The 16,383-nt window shown below is 37.9% G+C and overlaps 1 protein-coding gene across 2 annotated transcripts; it reads left to right on the top strand.

The window, feature by feature from the left end:
- Positions 1–1,191: 1,191 nt before the first annotated feature.
- Positions 1,192–15,255, top strand: znf281b (zinc finger protein 281b). 2 transcript variants are annotated; one of them, XM_038298816.1, is made up of 7 exons: positions 1,192–1,347; positions 4,240–4,765; positions 4,910–5,023; positions 5,111–5,234; positions 9,868–9,951; positions 10,057–10,175; positions 11,207–15,255. In XM_038298816.1, the coding sequence occupies exons 2-7, from the start codon at positions 4,313–4,315 to the stop codon at positions 12,815–12,817; spliced, it is 2,505 nt and encodes an 834-aa protein (XP_038154744.1). In that variant the 5' UTR covers positions 1,192–1,347; positions 4,240–4,312; the 3' UTR covers positions 12,818–15,255. The 2 variants fall into 2 exon arrangements, with proteins under 2 accessions (XP_038154744.1, XP_038154745.1); XM_038298817.1 differs by lacking the exon at positions 1,192–1,347 and adding an exon at positions 1,373–1,569.
- The last annotated feature ends 1,128 nt before the right edge of the window (positions 15,256–16,383 follow it).

Raw genomic sequence — 16,383 nt, 5'->3', positions numbered from 1 at the left:
TTCTGAGATTAAATTCAGAAGAAAAAAGTCAGAATAATTTGAAAAAAATTCTGAATGCTGAGAAAAAAAGTCAGAAATCTGAGATTAAAGTGAGAAATTCTGAGAAAAAAGTCAAAGTTTGGAGATTAAAGTTAAAATTCTGAGAAAAAAGTCAAAATTTTGAGGAAAAAAGTCAGAATTCTGAGATTAAAGTCAGAAATTCTGACAAAAAAGTCAGAATTCTGAGAAAAAAGTCAGAATGCTAAGAAAAAAGTCAGAATACTTAGAAAAAAAAATTCTGAATGCTGAGAAAAAAGTCAGAAATCTGAGATTAAAGTGAGAAATTCTGAGAAAAAAGTCATAATTTGGAGATTAAAGTCAAAATTCTGAGAAAAAAAAGTCAAAATTCTGAGAAAAAAAGGCAAAATTTTGAGGAAAAAACTCAGAATCCTGAGATTAAAGTCAGAAATTCTGAGAAAAAAAAATCAGAATTTGGAGATTATAGATTAGATTAGATGAGCTTTATTGATCTCACAGCGGATAAATTCACTGGTCACATATTGGCAAGCTACTTAAAGAAGGTGCAAACAAAGAGGAAAAGGTGAATTAGGAATAAAAATAGAATAAAAATAAATAATATGAAATAAGAAATAAAAAAAATACAAGGTAGTAACACAGAGATTCAGAAATTCTGAGAAAAAAAAGTCAGAATTCTGAGATTAAAGTCAGAATTCTGACTTTTTTCCCCATATTAAACTAAAATAAAATTAAAAAATCAGCTTTGTTTCGTTTTTTCTTTTAGTTGCCCTAAACCCCTATCCGTATAACACAACTGTGAAATAATTATATTATTTTTAATTATTCATCTGACATAAATGTGAAAACCAGGAAAACTGAAAATTAGAACATATTTTCTGAAATTTCAAATAAGCACAAATAAAACAAACAAAAAAGCTCTGTCCCAAATTACCAAAGGCTGCATTTAGGTCTTACTTTAATAAAATATCAAACACACTTGATTCCTTTAATCCCAAAGCTGATTAGTGCTCTTAGGAGTTTTTTTTTTTTTCGTATTTGGGGGAAACAAATGTGCTGAGCAAAGAACTTTGAAAGAAGACCTCAAGTCTGACGCATTTACGGAAAACGGTTTATTTTTATTTCATCCCGTATTTAGCTGCAGTGAGCTCCTCTGCAGCCTTCGCCTGTCTCCTCTCACGACCCGTCCGCTGCACCCATAATTCCCCGCTCCGGGACAAGATGGAAGAAAGCAGCAGCCGCCGGAGAACAATGTTTTGGCTATAAACCCCCATCAGCGGCGAATACAGACACAATATAGGCACGTTTGAAACTAGCTGCGGCCATGCGTAGGTGAGTGGGAAGCCAAACTGCATTTTATTGACGTCGAGCTCGGACCTTTTGTCGAGAATTAGGCGAACAATTGCTCGGCTAAGCGCAAGCAGGAGATGCACGGAGTCGCAGCATCATTGTTTCTGTTGCCTGGGCCCTAATGCGGCTCTCAGACAGGGGCAGCTAAGAAGCTAACCTGCTAGCTCGTGGCGGCTTGATTGTTATAAACACAACTCCTCAGAAGTGAGTAGTTTTAATTCTGTTCGGCCTTTTTAGAGTTTAAAAATACTCGAAACCCGTTAATTACACGGGATTTCACTGAGCACTCGGTCTGAGTGGGATTTATCCGTTGATAATTAAAGTTTTAGTTAGCCATCAATAAATAGAGCGCCAGCGCTGCTCGCAGCCAGACAGATTTGATTTCACGGGCGTCATCAAAGCTGGGGAATTGGAGAATGAGCAATACTTCAAAGCAAACGTGCTATTTCAGCCACTTTAATAAAGCGAGCCTCAAATTCCCCCCAAACTATCCAGTTTGTCTCACTTTATGGGCGCTTTCTAAAAGTATTACTTTCTCAACGGGTTAATAATAGAGTGATCTGCATTTAATCACGAGCCCTATTTAGCTTTAGCTAGCTTAATAGCAATTCCAGGTAACACGCTTAAACACTACATTGTTGTTTTTTTATTTTCTTGTTGATTATTTCAAAGATGAGTGGTTTGTCTTTACTTTTAAGATTGGCATAGGTTCATTTGAAGGATAAAAAAATGGTTTTAAGGTAACAGGATTGATTGTTTTGGTTGAGGACGCAGAGATGCTTTGATTGTCTCATTGTAGCAGGCTAACTATGCTAACTAGCTGGCTAACTATTATGCATCACAAAAGCTCATCCGTTTTCTGTTCGTGCTGCGTCGCTTTGCCAAATGGTCACCAGGTCTAGACTAAACAATAAACTCTTCAGTCGCTCTGTACGTGTTTAGCTACACGTCTGACTTAACGCTGTCTAACATAACGCAGAAATGTATCCTCGGATTTGACCTAAATATTGTTTTGTTGTAGGCAAGGGTGCTGAAGCGATTAATTTGTTCGTGTGATCGAGCCAGTCTCCTGAGTTTTGTTTGCATTTTTTTCCTTTCTTCCCAATCTAAATCAGCATGTTTTAGGTTCCTTATGGGGGGAAAAATGGATGTGCATTAAAAGCAGTAAAGGGACCACAGCATTCATATTTTGGCAACAGTCCATGTCACATGTGGCGTTGAATTTGGAACAATACAAGCTGGATTAAACCTTCCAGATATCATATTAGGTTGTTTTGGGGTTTTTTCTGTAACATTTTGCACTTCTGCCTTTTACTGTATGATGTTTTTAAGAATTTAAATGGGGGGAAAAAGAGAAATCTGCAAGAAAATTCTTTTTAGATTATGATCCTACTCCAGTCTGGTTAAGATTAAAATCTTACATAAATTATCAGTTTTCTTCTTATCTATTATTAGCTCTGTTACGGTCAAACAATCCTCTCAGTCTTAAGTAATTTTTAGCTTTGTTTTTACTTATCTTTAGTTTTTTCCATTAATATCCAACTTTAAATCACAAAAAATAAATAATAATAAAAATACAACTTCCGATTATGTAGATTATGGATATAGCTTGCAGCAGAGATATTTGGAAAAAAATAAAACAAGAACCATGTAGCCCACCTTTTTTTTACAACCCGCACATTTTTCTAAACCTGTCAATAAAAATCTGACCATTTCAATATACTTCACTGTCCTTGAAGCCACCATTAGAAGAAGGGTGAGGGAAAACCTAGGTTAATGGTAACTAATGTGTTTGTTGCAAACTGCACAAAAATACACTGCGGTTTCCTGTTTTTAAAATAGTATGCAATGCAAGTAGAGATAAGCGTTGGATTTGTAATCGCTTGTTTTTGAAACTAATACACAAATAAAAAAAACTTCTCATCTAGAACTACCTTGTTAAATAATATTTCTACCTCTCCTACTGTTAGTTGATTTTGTTAAAGAGAGAGACATTATAAAAACAGAATACAATTATTAGAGCTGACATTTTTTGCTAATTGAGGATCTGGCATTTAGCTTGACTAGTTCTACTAAATTAAATAATATTCTATGGGGTAGTGGCGGCCTAGTAGTTAGGGCATAGAGCTTGGAATCCTGAGGTTCTGAGTTCAAGCCCCCCTCCCACAGACTGCCATTCGGGGCCCCTGAGCAACACCCTTAACCCCGCATTGCTCCCTGGATGCCCACGATGGCAGGCCATTGCTCCCGAAGGTGATGGGTAAAATGCAGAAGTACATTTCTCCAGTGTGAGATCAATAAAGTTCAAATATTATTCATATCAGGCAGATTTGGAGCCATGCTCCAACTTTGCTGTAGTCCGTTTAGCCTTCCTGGTATCTTTTTAAAAGTCTTGCAAACTTAAAAGGATCACAGGCATGTTGTAAAAATACACCTTCTATTTAAAAAGCTTATTTTATCTTTGTGGTTTTTCAGCATTTGAAAGAGATATGCTAGGACTAGTCGAGCTGAAAAACGTCCTAATTTTAGTCACAAGGTTGTCTCTTGGTACATGAGTATTTGCAGCCTTATTGCTCAGTGATTATTGGGAATGTTTCAGTGGTTTGTGGGAAAGCGGAAAGATAAAGAGATAAAAAGTATAATGTGATCATGTCGTCCAATTTAACTGCTGCTGTCTGTCTGGTTGTTATCTTCCATCTTTTACTATAGTGCAGTTATGCAATTCTTTTTGACTAAAAAATTTACTGTGTTACTTATTATAGTAATAATCACACCAAAACATCATTTCTGAGGTGTTAAAAGTACAGCTAACTTAAATGTTTCTTCCACTTTACTTTCTCATGAAGACATGTTTTTATCTGTTCTCTTTTCCAGAATGGTCTCCTCCTGCATTCCTCATTAGATTAATCACCCTCCTGCTCCCCCTGGCACAAAGTAAATCACCACCATGAGTATTATTCAAGACAAGTTGGGTAATGAGTTTTTGCGCAATGGAGGCATGGACCCCAATTTCGCACCAGGTATGCTTATGTTCAGCCACCTGCCACCAGTCACCAGCTTTACACGCCTGGCATCCCAGTCCGTCATCGGCGAGCTTCCGCAAGAGATGATTCTGAAAAAAGAGCGAGATTCGCCCCCAGATCACCAGGGCTCCGTAGCTGCCAACACGGGGGGCTTCCTTCACAGCATGGGCATTAAACAGGAGCGGCTGAGTGAGCTGGATTATCGAATGCCCCTCTATAGCGGGGGCGGAGGAGTCGGGGTCAACTGTCCCGGAGGGGGCACAGGGAAGAACGCTACTGACATGCCTGATATGTCTTTTGGAAACCAGCACCAAAATCACCAGAACATGCTATTGCATGACCTTAGCCTCAGTAATGTTCGTAGTTTGGGAGAACAGGTAAGAAGCAGCCTGGTCTCCAAATGATTTAGCATATGATTGGTCTGGCTTTGTGTTTAAAAATTTTTTCTGCTCTGCTTAAGGGAGGCATGCAAATGATGCTTTCTCTAAAGTCTTCTGTTTTTTTGTTTGTTTGTTTTTTAGATTCCTGGAAGACCAGGTAAAGAGCCAAAAGAGTCCTCAGGTAGAAAAGGTAGAAGGAGCAACGGAGATGGGCAAGGAGGCAAAGCACGGAGGAAACGCAGTGATCCTTCAAAGGTTAATCAATGAGATTTCCCCTCCTCTATCAGTACAAAAGTTTGTGTGAATGAGAAAAAAAACATTTCTGTGTATATTCCTCTGTAGGGTATGATGTTGGATGGGGATGGAGCCTGCTTATCCCCCAACTCCAAACCACATATCTGTGAGCACTGCAACGCTGCCTTCCGCAGCTCCTACCACTTGCGTAGACACGTGCTCATACACACAGGTGAGCCTTTTCTTCATTTTTTCCCGTTTATTGATTCATCCTGAGTGTATCCTACTCTGCAGTAATTGAGTCACTTTTAAATCTCTTCACAAATCCCACAACAGGGAACTACAAAAAAGTCAAATGAGCAATAGATGCTTTATGACGCCCTGTCTGTGACCTCTTATAGGCTGTTAAGCTTTAATGAAATACCTGTCCTTTATTTTCTGATGGTCTGAATTGGTAAATGTGGTAAAAACCATGTTACCTGTGTTTGTTTGTAGGTAATAAGCTTTATACCCAGAACCCCCAAAGACTGCAGTCTTTTCTCCAAACCAGACATTTACAATCTGGAGCAATGACTCATTGATTACTCATTTGTTTCTCATCATGTTAGTCACTCTCTTTGCTGGGAATTCTTGTCTTGGCTCTTTGGATCCAACCTAATAAAAGACTTAAAGGAAAAGTCTACCCTCTCTTTTACTTTGTTGTTTTTGTAGTTCTGTGCAAAACTCTTTAAACTTCAGAGAATGTGTCTCATGAATCAGCATTTTTTTAGAGATGCTGTATGTCGATGCATCTTTAACAGTTTAGTATAAGACTGAGCTTAAAATCTACTATTTTGGTTTGTGGGGAATGAAATTTGCAGCTGTGTGTGGAGCCCCCTACCTAGAATCCTATTGACCTAAGATTATTTTTATCTAGTAATTCCTTTTGATATTTTCAGATTAGTCTTTATTGGACAATATGATTAGATTTTCGTGTATAAAATCTAGCAAACTGTTATTACTGTCTACTTGGAAATGAACAGTTTAATAAAACCCTTATTGAAACTTGTTTAATTTACTTGCTAGTAGTTGTATAGATTTTTATCTGTTCTTTTGGATAAATCTATTAGATGTGCCAAATATCAAACTCTGGTAGTATATATTTTATTACCATTATTTTTAGGAGCTTTTCTCTACTCAATTTGAATATACGTAGTCTTCCTAAAAATTATGATCACTTAGTCACATTCCTATCTACATTAAATCATTCATTTTCGGTTGTTGGCCTCAGTGAAACATGGCTTACAGAAAATTCTAAAGAATCTGGTTTATATGAACTGCCAGGATACAACTCTGTCCATACTATCAGGCAGAACCGAACAGGGGGAGGGCTGTCAATTTTTGTGAAACAAAATTTTAAATTTATTCAACGAGATGATCTAATTCTCAATAATGAAGAATTTAATATAGAATCAACGTTTGTCGAGCTTGAGACTTCAAAAAACAAAAATATTGTGATTGGTCAAATTTATAAGCCACCTGATGTTGATATTATTAAATTTAATGATGGAATGAACAAAGTTCTTGGAAAAATAAATCAAGAAGACAAAATATGTTATATTATGGGAGATTTTAATATTAATATTTTGAAAAGTGAAATTCATGGTCCGACAAATGAATTTCTAAATATGCTGCATGCTAATTATTTTTTTCCAGCTATAGACAAACCAACCAGGATAACTAATCAATCTGCAACTTTGATCGACAATATACTGTTTAATACTTTGTCATATGATACGATGTCTGGGCTATTATTTACAGACATAACTGATCATTTACCAGTATTTCTTTTTGCAAAATATAATGAAAATGTGAAGACAAGACAAGTTGAAACTCAATACTTTAGAAATTTTAGTAAATCAAATAAAATCAAATTTAAAAAAATGATACAAGAAATTTCTTTTGATGAAGTTTATAATGAAAATGAACCAAATTCTGCCTATAAAGTGTTCATAAAACTGTTTAATTCTTGTTTTGATAAATGTTTCCCATTAATGCATGGAGTTGTGAGGAAAAATAACCCTTGGTTTACAAGTGGCTTGAAAAAATCTTCTAGAATTAAAAATAAATTATATAAAAAATATCTTACATGCCCAACTCCACTAAATCTGGCTACATATAAATTATATAAAAATAAATTTGCTCATTTGTTGAGAGCATCTAAGAAAAAATATTACAGCAATCAGTTTAGAAAATGTTTAAATAATATAAAAAACACTTGGAAAACGATTAACCAATTATTACAAAGAAAAAAGGCTGCATCAAAGTTTCCTTCAACTTTTGTTAATGGAAACTCTGTTCTGTCTGATCCATATAAAATTGTTTGTCATTTTAATAATTTTTTTTCAAGTATAGGTATCACACTTGCCAACAAGATCCAAAACACAACGATTGATCCAGTTGACTATATTAAAGATTCATTTCCAATAATGGATAGCTTTGATCTTCCAAACAGTAATGAAGTGTGTGAGGTTATAATGCAGTTAAAAAACTCAGCTCCAGGGCATGATGGCATTAGAGCCTCTCTGATAAAATATGTGCAGACCCCATTGAGCAAACCTCTGACACACATATGTGCACTGTCAATGATTACTGGTATTGTCCCTACAGATTTAAAAGTAGCTAAAGTCATCCCTGTATTTAAAACTGGTGACCCAAGTATGTTCACAAATTACCGTCCTGTTTCCGTTTTACCATGTTTTTCAAAAGATTTAGAAAAATTGATTTATAAAAGATTATTAAAACATTTAAATAAACATAATATAATCTATCAGTATCAATATGGTTTTAGGAAGAATTATTCCACCTATATGGCACTTGTAGAACTTACTGACAGAATATTAACTGCGTTAAACAATAATGAATATACAATAGGAGTGTTCTTGGATCTCTCTAAAGCATTTGATACTGTTCATCATGAAATTTTACTGAAAAAGTTATTTAAATATGGGTTTCAAGGTTTTGTTCATAAATGGTTAACTAGTTATGTAAAAAATAGATATCAGTATGTATCAATGAATGGTTTTGATTCAAAGCAAAACTCAATACAATTTGGAGTACCGCAGGGCTCCATCCTTGGACCTTTATTGTTTTTAGTTTACATTAATGATCTTGCTAATGTCACAAGTTCTACAATACCTATTCTGTTTGCAGATGATACTAATTTTCTAATCTCTCATAAAGACTTGACTACTATTACAGAGAATTTGAACAGAGATCTAGCCCAGTTTTCAACCTGGTTCCAAGCCAATAAGTTATCTTTGAATGTGAAAAAATGTAATTTCATGGTTTTTGCTGGGCACAAAAATTACACATTTGATAATATAAGAATTTGTATTCAAAACCAACAAATTGATAAAGTTTCTACTGTTCGTTTTTTGGGTGTCCAACTTGACGACAAACTCCTTTGGAGAGAACAAATTGGTACAGTCTGCAAAAAAGTCACTAAATCTCTAGGTATTTTGAGAAGGATTAGAAATTTTGTTCACAATAAAGTGATGTTAACTCTATATTATTCATTAATCTATCCATACCTGTCATACTGTAATATTGTTTGGGCAAGTACATTTCCTAGTTATCTTAAAAAAATACTACTTTTGCAAAAAGCTTTTGTTCGCTTAGCAACATTCTCTAAAGTTGATGCAGCTAGTGCTCCTCTTTTTTCCAAATTACAGCTGTTGAATATTTTTGAAATTAATATTTATCAAACATGTACCTTTATTTTTATGATAAAACAAGGTAAGTCTCCTGATACTTTTAAGAAATATTTTGTTAAGAACTGCCAAGTGCATTCTTATAATACTAGACAAGCTTTGTCTTTTCATTTACCGTTAAGTATTAAAACTCAAGTGCAATTTTCTTTTCGGCATCGTGGTGCAAAATTATGGAATGAATATGGAAAATATTTGGAATCTTCAGAAATAAATGGTAGAAAGTCTTTGAAAAAAATACTGTTATCCAAAAAAGACAGTGATGTGTGATTTTACAAAAATTTGACCCCCTGAAATCTGAATGCTAAAATGTAAAAATAATGTTACTGTATATGTCTATTTTGTTTTCTCTGAAAGGACTTTCATAATGTGAGCTGCCTGATATTTTGTTGGTTTACGGGTGTGGCCTTGGTATAAGCCCTAAAGGGTTTCTGTCACACTCCATCACATTTTTTTATTTTATTCTATTGGTGTATTCTGAGTTTTTATTTTGATCTGTGAAAAAAAAAAAAATAATAATAAAAAAAAAAAAAAAAATAATAAATAACAACTTTTAAAATCTTCTGAATATGAGATATTGTTTAGAATCTCTTATGAACAAATACAAAAGCTTTCATTAGAGCTGTTGTCTCAGAAAACTCTTTATCCTACAAAAAACATGACACTTTTTTATTTGAAATGATGAAAGGTGGATAGATTTTTTCTTTATTTATTAATATTTTTTTTGCTCTAAATTCAGTTAATTGTATCTGTAAAAATATATATATTTTTTTATTTATTTTTTATGGTCTTTCGGAATCTTGAATTACCTGAATGGTTAAAAAAATATCGGTACTATTGTACAGCAGTAAATAAAATACTTTTATCCGACTGCTGATTTAGACAGTATTTTACTAATCCAATTTTATCTTCTCTTGGTTTTTTTTTACATTCAAAGTAGCTGTTGCAACCCAAAGAAATAAATGGTGTACCTGTAGTGTTTATCTGGGTGGGAACAATATTGTTTCCAATAAGTCTTCATGCCAAAAACAAAGAGTATTTCTGTTCTGTCTTTTCTACATGTTGCAAAGTTTTCTTTAATGTTGTGTGCAAATGTATTTGTTCTTGATATCACAGGTGAGAGGCCTTTCCGATGCAGTCAGTGTAATATGAGCTTCATTCAGAAATATCTTCTCCAGCGGCATGAGAAAATTCACAGTGGTGAGTGACAGCAGGCAAATTTATCATATACTAAGCCTTTGTCGAGATGCATGTTTTCCCATCATAATCTTTGCCAAGTAACATTTTTACATTTGTCTCTTGCAGGGGAAAAACCTTTCAGCTGTGACCAGTGTAACATGCGTTTTATCCAGAAGTACCACATGGAGCGACATAAAAGGACACACAGCGGGGAGAAGCCTTACCGCTGCGATACATGCCAACAGGTAATGTTCTTCCTTTTCAAACTTCTTTCTCCCATGTAAATTCACTAGTATTTATGATGGTTTCAAATAAGCCTTTAGCATTCAGCTTGTTGGGTACCATTCAAGTCACAATATGGGGTGTGTTCACACCTACCACATTAGAACTCTATCTGGGGTAAGAAAAGAGATCTGGACTGCTGAGTTGAATTCCTTAGCTTTTTGGAGGTCAGACTCGCATAATTGACAATGATCTGATTAAGACTACAGCGTTCTGGGGCAAGAACTACAAAAACAAAAAGTTACACAAAAATAGCACAAAATCTGAAGCTCCCCGTTAACAAACCCTAAACGTGTGAAGGTGTGTACTTGGCATGAGTGACACAGTGTAAACTTGGAGAAATTATTACATTTTGTTAAACTGTGAGGTAGGCTGCGCCTAACATTACTCCTAGTAGCTCCTAGTGTTGGCTCGGAACATTAGAAGCTCCCTTTGCTAAATTATTTGGGCTAGTATAGCATCCTTCCTTACTGAAAGCACTATTCAGATAGCAGCTATGATGACTGCTGACGTACCTCAGTGTCCTTACGGATTTGAGATAATTTGATTGTGGGTTAATTTCCCTCTTTGGCCCAGATCCTTTGTTTGAAGTAGTCTTAGTCGGACTCAAATTCATAAAGCATAAGTCTTATTAAACTTGGTAAGCCACAAGGTTCCAGCAAGGAATGGCTTAAAGGAGACATACCTTGTTGCTGCCATTGAAGTTTTACTCAATTTCCAGCTCTTCGCTCAGTCCTGTCAGTCATTTCTGACCAATGGGAGAAATTATCATCAAACATATTGCTTTGCTAGAAGCTGCAAAACTACAATTTTAATACAAACAGCACCAAACTAAAAATAAAAATTTACTTTTGGTCAGGACCAAGCAACCTGACCAAAATACTCTGCTGGTTTGAATACAATCTGTAAATGCGGCTAGGTGTTTGTTTTTCATTTGTGAACAAGATGGGTTTTTTTTGTTTCACTTCTAAGATTCCCTTTTTCTTTTGTTTAGTTCTTCTCAAGAACAGACCGGTTACTGAAGCACAAACGGACTTGTGGAGAAGCCATAAAGAAGGTTCTAGATCCAAACATGCTGGAGCTCAGTGAATCGGAGCTAGGCCAAGGCAGCTATTCACTCTCTCAGGGAAACTCAACCACCTCGGGACGCAAGAGGGGAAAATCTAAAAACGGCGAAGGTGGGGAACGCAAGAAGAAAAAGAATGCCTCAGCAGCAGCTTCCTCTGGGGGGATGGCCCGTGACCTGGGCCTACAGGACTTCAGTATGGAGCACCCCTCAGGCTCTGATCCAACGATGCAGGGGCGTTCCCCCAAATTGGTCTTTAAGAAAACCGGACGCAAAGGGCTAGACAAGGGCCTCATGTCCCTGGAAGATGGTGCAGATGGACAGAAGCTGTTGGGCCAGAAGCCTGATGCGATGGATCATGCAGAGGCTTCTGCCCTCGATAACATGGGTCTACTTCAGGGGCCTGGGGGCAACAAGCCAGGTCCCACCACCAGCAGCAACTATGATGATGCAATGCAGTTTGTCAAAAAGCGGCGCTATCTCCATGCTGTCAACAATGACTATGGAGCTGGGTCTCTTCACATGGCTTCCCAGGGTAACAACGTAATTCAGGGTTCTCTGGGGCCGGAGCCCACCCTGGCCATGCTGGACTCCTCGCCACTTGAACTCAAACACGATAAATCAGGCATTCCAGACGAGGTACTGCAAAGTCTGCTCGATCATTACAGCCATAAACCAGAGGGACCCCACCACGATGTGACTTTTGACCTGTCCGACCACCCGCACCACGTGGATCTCCAGCCAGCAGCTCCCGTCACCCCTGAATTGGAAGATGACTCCCCCAATGGGGGTGACAAAACGGCAGTAATGAGCGAGTACTCCAAATTCCTCCTACAGGCCTTGGAGCGCACCAGCCATAGCGGACCCTTCCCTAGCCTCGGCCCGACGGGTCCTTTCCCTCTTCTGTCCAGCAGCTCCAGCCCCACCGGCCCCCTGTTCTCAGACAAACATGCGTACGGCTCCTCCCCTTTAGATTGCGTCTACCCGCCCGCCGTCTCCTCTCCTCTGCCCATTGCTCCCCCTTCGTCGGCCTCCTCTTCATCCTCCTCAAAGTCACATTATGGATTACTCGTCGGATCCCCCTCTCAAGCGAGCTACCACCTCAGCCTAGAATCTACCAGCCACCAGCAGCTGACTCCGTCTCAGGAGCTGACCGAGCAGCTGGAGAAGCAACACTCCCCAGGCACCTTCAACCTCCCGCCGCAGGAACTCACCACTTCCGAGGGCTCAAAGGGGCAGCAGTCGAAGACAGGAGGTAGCGGAGGGGCTTCCAACGGCTCCAGCTACCCAGACCTGTCCCCACTCAACCCTCCGAAAGAAACGACGTACCAGATCGAGAACTTCGCCCAGGCCTTCGGCTCCCAGTTCAAGTCCGGCCGGCGAACCCCTCTGAGCTACGGCAGCGACCCGGGAGCAGAGGTGGACCACAGAATACGGACTCCAGTGTCAGAATTCTCAGGGTATACCAGCTTGTTAGCTGACGTCAGCGAGCCAGTGAGTACAGGATCAAAAACCCCAACAAGCCAAAGTTTCAGATAAGGGTCAAACGAGGTGAAGCTCTAAGGGGGGGGCATTTTTCATCGCTGTCCACCGAGCCTCCACAGACGCTCCAGTTTTGTTCCTGTAGCAAAGTTTTTTTTTTTTTATGAACACTGCCATTAATTGTTAATACAAAATGACCAGGGAGGGTCTTTTATGGCCTCAAAATGCAATTTTTTAAAAGATATTCTCATTTTTATCTTGTAGTCACATATGTTTTTGTTAAAGAGTAGTGATTTTTGATATGAACTTACCGTAGATTTAAATGTAATTTAAAAAGAAAAAACATTTAGAGGGTAGCTATGAACATGCTTATTTTTTTCCTCCTTTTTCTGAACTGTTTGTGATTTTTTTTAGCAATCATCATACCATTGTAAAGTAATGAATTATGTTGATGATTTCAATAATAATAACTTTGTGTCAGGGAAAGGCCCAGAATTCAAATGGCAAAAAAAAAAAATATATTGTCTGTTACAAGAAACATATGAACTCAGGAAAATAGGCAAAATTGTGTAATAAGACTTTGTATTTTGAGATGCAATTAGCACAGTTTTTACAGGCGTATTTTGAGACTACAAAGCTTTTTTTCGTTTCTTAGTTAGTTTTTTATTTTATTACTTGTAAGAACAACAAAAATGACAATACACGGTAATGTTTGGTTTCTACTGCGCATAGCTTTGTCGAGATTATGGTACTGTTGTCTCAGTGTGAAGACATCGACATTTCTAACAGCCGCGTCTGCATGGATTTCTATCAGCTGTAGCAGAGTTGCCCGTTGTTTTTCACGCGGCTCGTTTCGTATCTAGTTGTTTCAACATTACTGAGTATTGTAGCATCAGGTGACTAATTTCTATCTAGAAGTAACTGTGCAGGATGCAACGAGCATTGAGATGGCGATCTTTTGATCATGCCGTTTATTTAGTTGTTTTTTTTTTTAAATAAGTCACCACTTTTCTACTCCACTCCTTGCTGTTCCTTGTGTCAATGGAATCAAACAAGCACTTTTTTAAACAAATCATTGGAAACAACAATAACCCGTTCAATTTGCATATGTGATCGTGATTATTATGCTAATGGTTATTGCTATTTTTAAGAGGAGAAAACTGTGAAAGGGAGGGAGGGAGGGAGGGTTGATGGGAGGGTCGGCCAAGTGATTTGATGAGGGTTTGGCCGTGGGCATTTAAGGGTATTTTGTGCTTTTTATTTTGAGGGGTAGATTAAGAGGGATAGAATGGGTGGGATTTTTTTTATTTTTATTTCCGGTTTTTCGGGTGATGTAAAAAGACAATTTGCCATAATTTTGTTATACAATATTTTGAGAGTACCTCTTTGTATTTAAGTGTTTTTGAGAGTTGGGCTGACATGCTGGATCCCTTATACGGGTATGTTGGTTACATACCTTTTCTATTTATTTACCAATAGCATCACTCAAACTGACTTTGTAGCAGATCCTTTTAGGCAAATAATCACGGACCTAATCCAAATCCTTCACCTCTTTGTTTTTGTTGTTGTTTTTATTCTTTACAAGAAGGGGTTTCAGTAACATGGTCCAGAAAACTCCAGTTTAATCCATCTCCCGAACCCAAAATGCAGCCCTGCACTCACAAGAATAAACAATGGCCTTCTTTGTCTTCCTTGGCTAAAGCCAATCTGTCTGGCAGCCAGGGTTGATATTTAATTTAGTTGATTTCCTGTGACCCCCCCCTCTTTCCTTCCTTTTCCCCTGTCTGTGAGTACCACAGCTCCGCCAGAGACTTCGAAGCTGCTCAGATCATATGGAACAAAGACTTACTGACCAGCAACTTCGCTCCAAACACACTATGCTTTTAAAGAAGAGAAAAAAAATGAGTGGATGAGATGGAGGGGAGAGAAAAAAAAGACAAAAAGATTGACCTAAATATACCTCATATCATTAAAGCGTTAAAGGAAAAAAAAGCAGGGACACGCGTTGTATGTAGTGGACATATTTGTAGTATAGGTTCGACATATTGTATAATCATTTAACACTGCCTGTGTTTACAGTTTTAGAGCAAACGACTCATCAAAATGCAAATGTATTATTTTTGTTTTCTGTAAAAAAAGAAACATCCACGCCAAGCAGTGTTGAATTATAGATGCCTCATAGAACATTCTTCTCATTATATCCCTTATTTTTGTTACTTGCCATAATGTGTTTTGATATGATCTCTAGAAGGATATTGTTTACAAAATGTACAAAAACACTAAAAATCTGTTTTGTTTTTCCAGTTTGCATGAAAACATTTTTGTACTGCTTTTTTTTTTTTTTGTCACCTCAATACCAAATTTTTGTAGCAGATCTTCCCCCTCTCCCCAGTTCCTGTCTTATTTGATCTAGAGTCCTTGTGTCATGATTTCCCAGGCAATACCTGTTGAGATGAACGGATTTGAGAAGCCAATAAAAACGTTTTGTTACTGAACGAGTACGGACGCTGGTGATTTTAGTTTATTCAGATAGTTTTCTTTTTTTAGAGCACAGATTAATTTTAGTCCTGCATCATTGATGTATGGTTTTGTTCATATGTATATGTTTCTGTAGTACACGAATGAGGGGAAGATGGAGCAGGAAATCGACTGGCGGATTGGTGCAGTGTCTGCTGTGAAGTGTGGGCTGTACTGGTCCATTGTGGTGAAGAGAGAGCTGAGCCAAAAGGCAAAGCTCTCGATTTTTCTTTTTTTTCCCCCAGTCGATCTACGTTCCTACCCTCATCTATGGTCATGCCAGCTTTCGGTCATGCCCAAAAGAACGAGATCCCGGATACAATTGGCCAAATTGAGTGTTCTCCATAGTGTGTCTGGGCTCTCCCTTAGAGATAGGGTGAGGAGCTCAGTCATCCGGGGACTGAGAGTAGAGCCACTGTTCCTCCATGTTGAGAGGAACCAGTTAGGATGACACATTCCTGGTGAGGTGTTCCGGGCATGTTCCACTGGGAGAAGGCCCAGAGAGAGACCCAGGACACGCTGGAGGGACTGTTTCTCGGCTGGCCTGGGAAGGCCTTTCCCCGGAGGAGCTGGCCCAAGTGGCTGGGTAGAGCGACCTCTGGGCCTCCCTGCTGAAGCTGCTACCCCCACGACCCGACCCTGGATAAGCCGAAGAAGATGGATATATATATACATACATACACACACTAGTTAAAAAGGTAACATAGCTTCAATTAAACTTATATAAAATCAAACTGACCACTCAGGAAGCAACACTGATAATTTCACATGCTGTTGTGCAAACTACCCTTTGAAAAAGAAAAACTAGAAATAGAAAGCTGCATCCTTGGTTTAATATAGAGCTGTGCACTTTAAAGCAAAATACCCATAAAATTTGGAGAGAAAATTATGCTCTCAATGCCTACAGGAATCCTACCTAGTCTGGAAAAACTTTGCTGCTGTAAAAACAGATCTCATAAAGCAAGAGCAACATATTTATCTTCATTAATAAAGGAGAATAAGAATAATTGTAGCTGTCTTTTTAATGCAGATGTCAAACTTACCCAGAGCCATAGTGCTGTTGAACTGTTCACCCCCCCTCCCTGCTCTTAGCAGCAATATTTTTA

Source organism: Cyprinodon tularosa, unplaced genomic scaffold (assembly GCF_016077235.1).
Source record: "Cyprinodon tularosa strain WSP-4 unplaced genomic scaffold, ASM1607723v1 ctg416, whole genome shotgun sequence".
NCBI classification, from domain to species: domain Eukaryota; kingdom Metazoa; phylum Chordata; class Actinopteri; order Cyprinodontiformes; family Cyprinodontidae; genus Cyprinodon; species Cyprinodon tularosa.
The sequence above is the reverse complement of the archived record's forward strand: the minus strand, read 5'-3'. Positions and strand labels throughout refer to the sequence as shown.

What these genes read in the sequence shown, in the direction of transcription:
- znf281b (XM_038298816.1), top strand. Translation starts at nt 4,313, where the DNA reads ATGAGTATTATTCAAGACAAGTTGGGTAATGAGTTTTTGCGCAATGGA. An exon ending in AACGCAGTGATCCTTCAAAG is followed by an intron (nt 5,024 to 5,110) that starts GTTAATCAATGA and finishes ATTCCTCTGTAG; the next exon opens with GGTATGATGTTGGATGGGGA. An exon ending in GCTGCGATACATGCCAACAG is followed by an intron (nt 10,176 to 11,206) that starts GTAATGTTCTTC and finishes TCTTTTGTTTAG; the next exon opens with TTCTTCTCAAGAACAGACCG.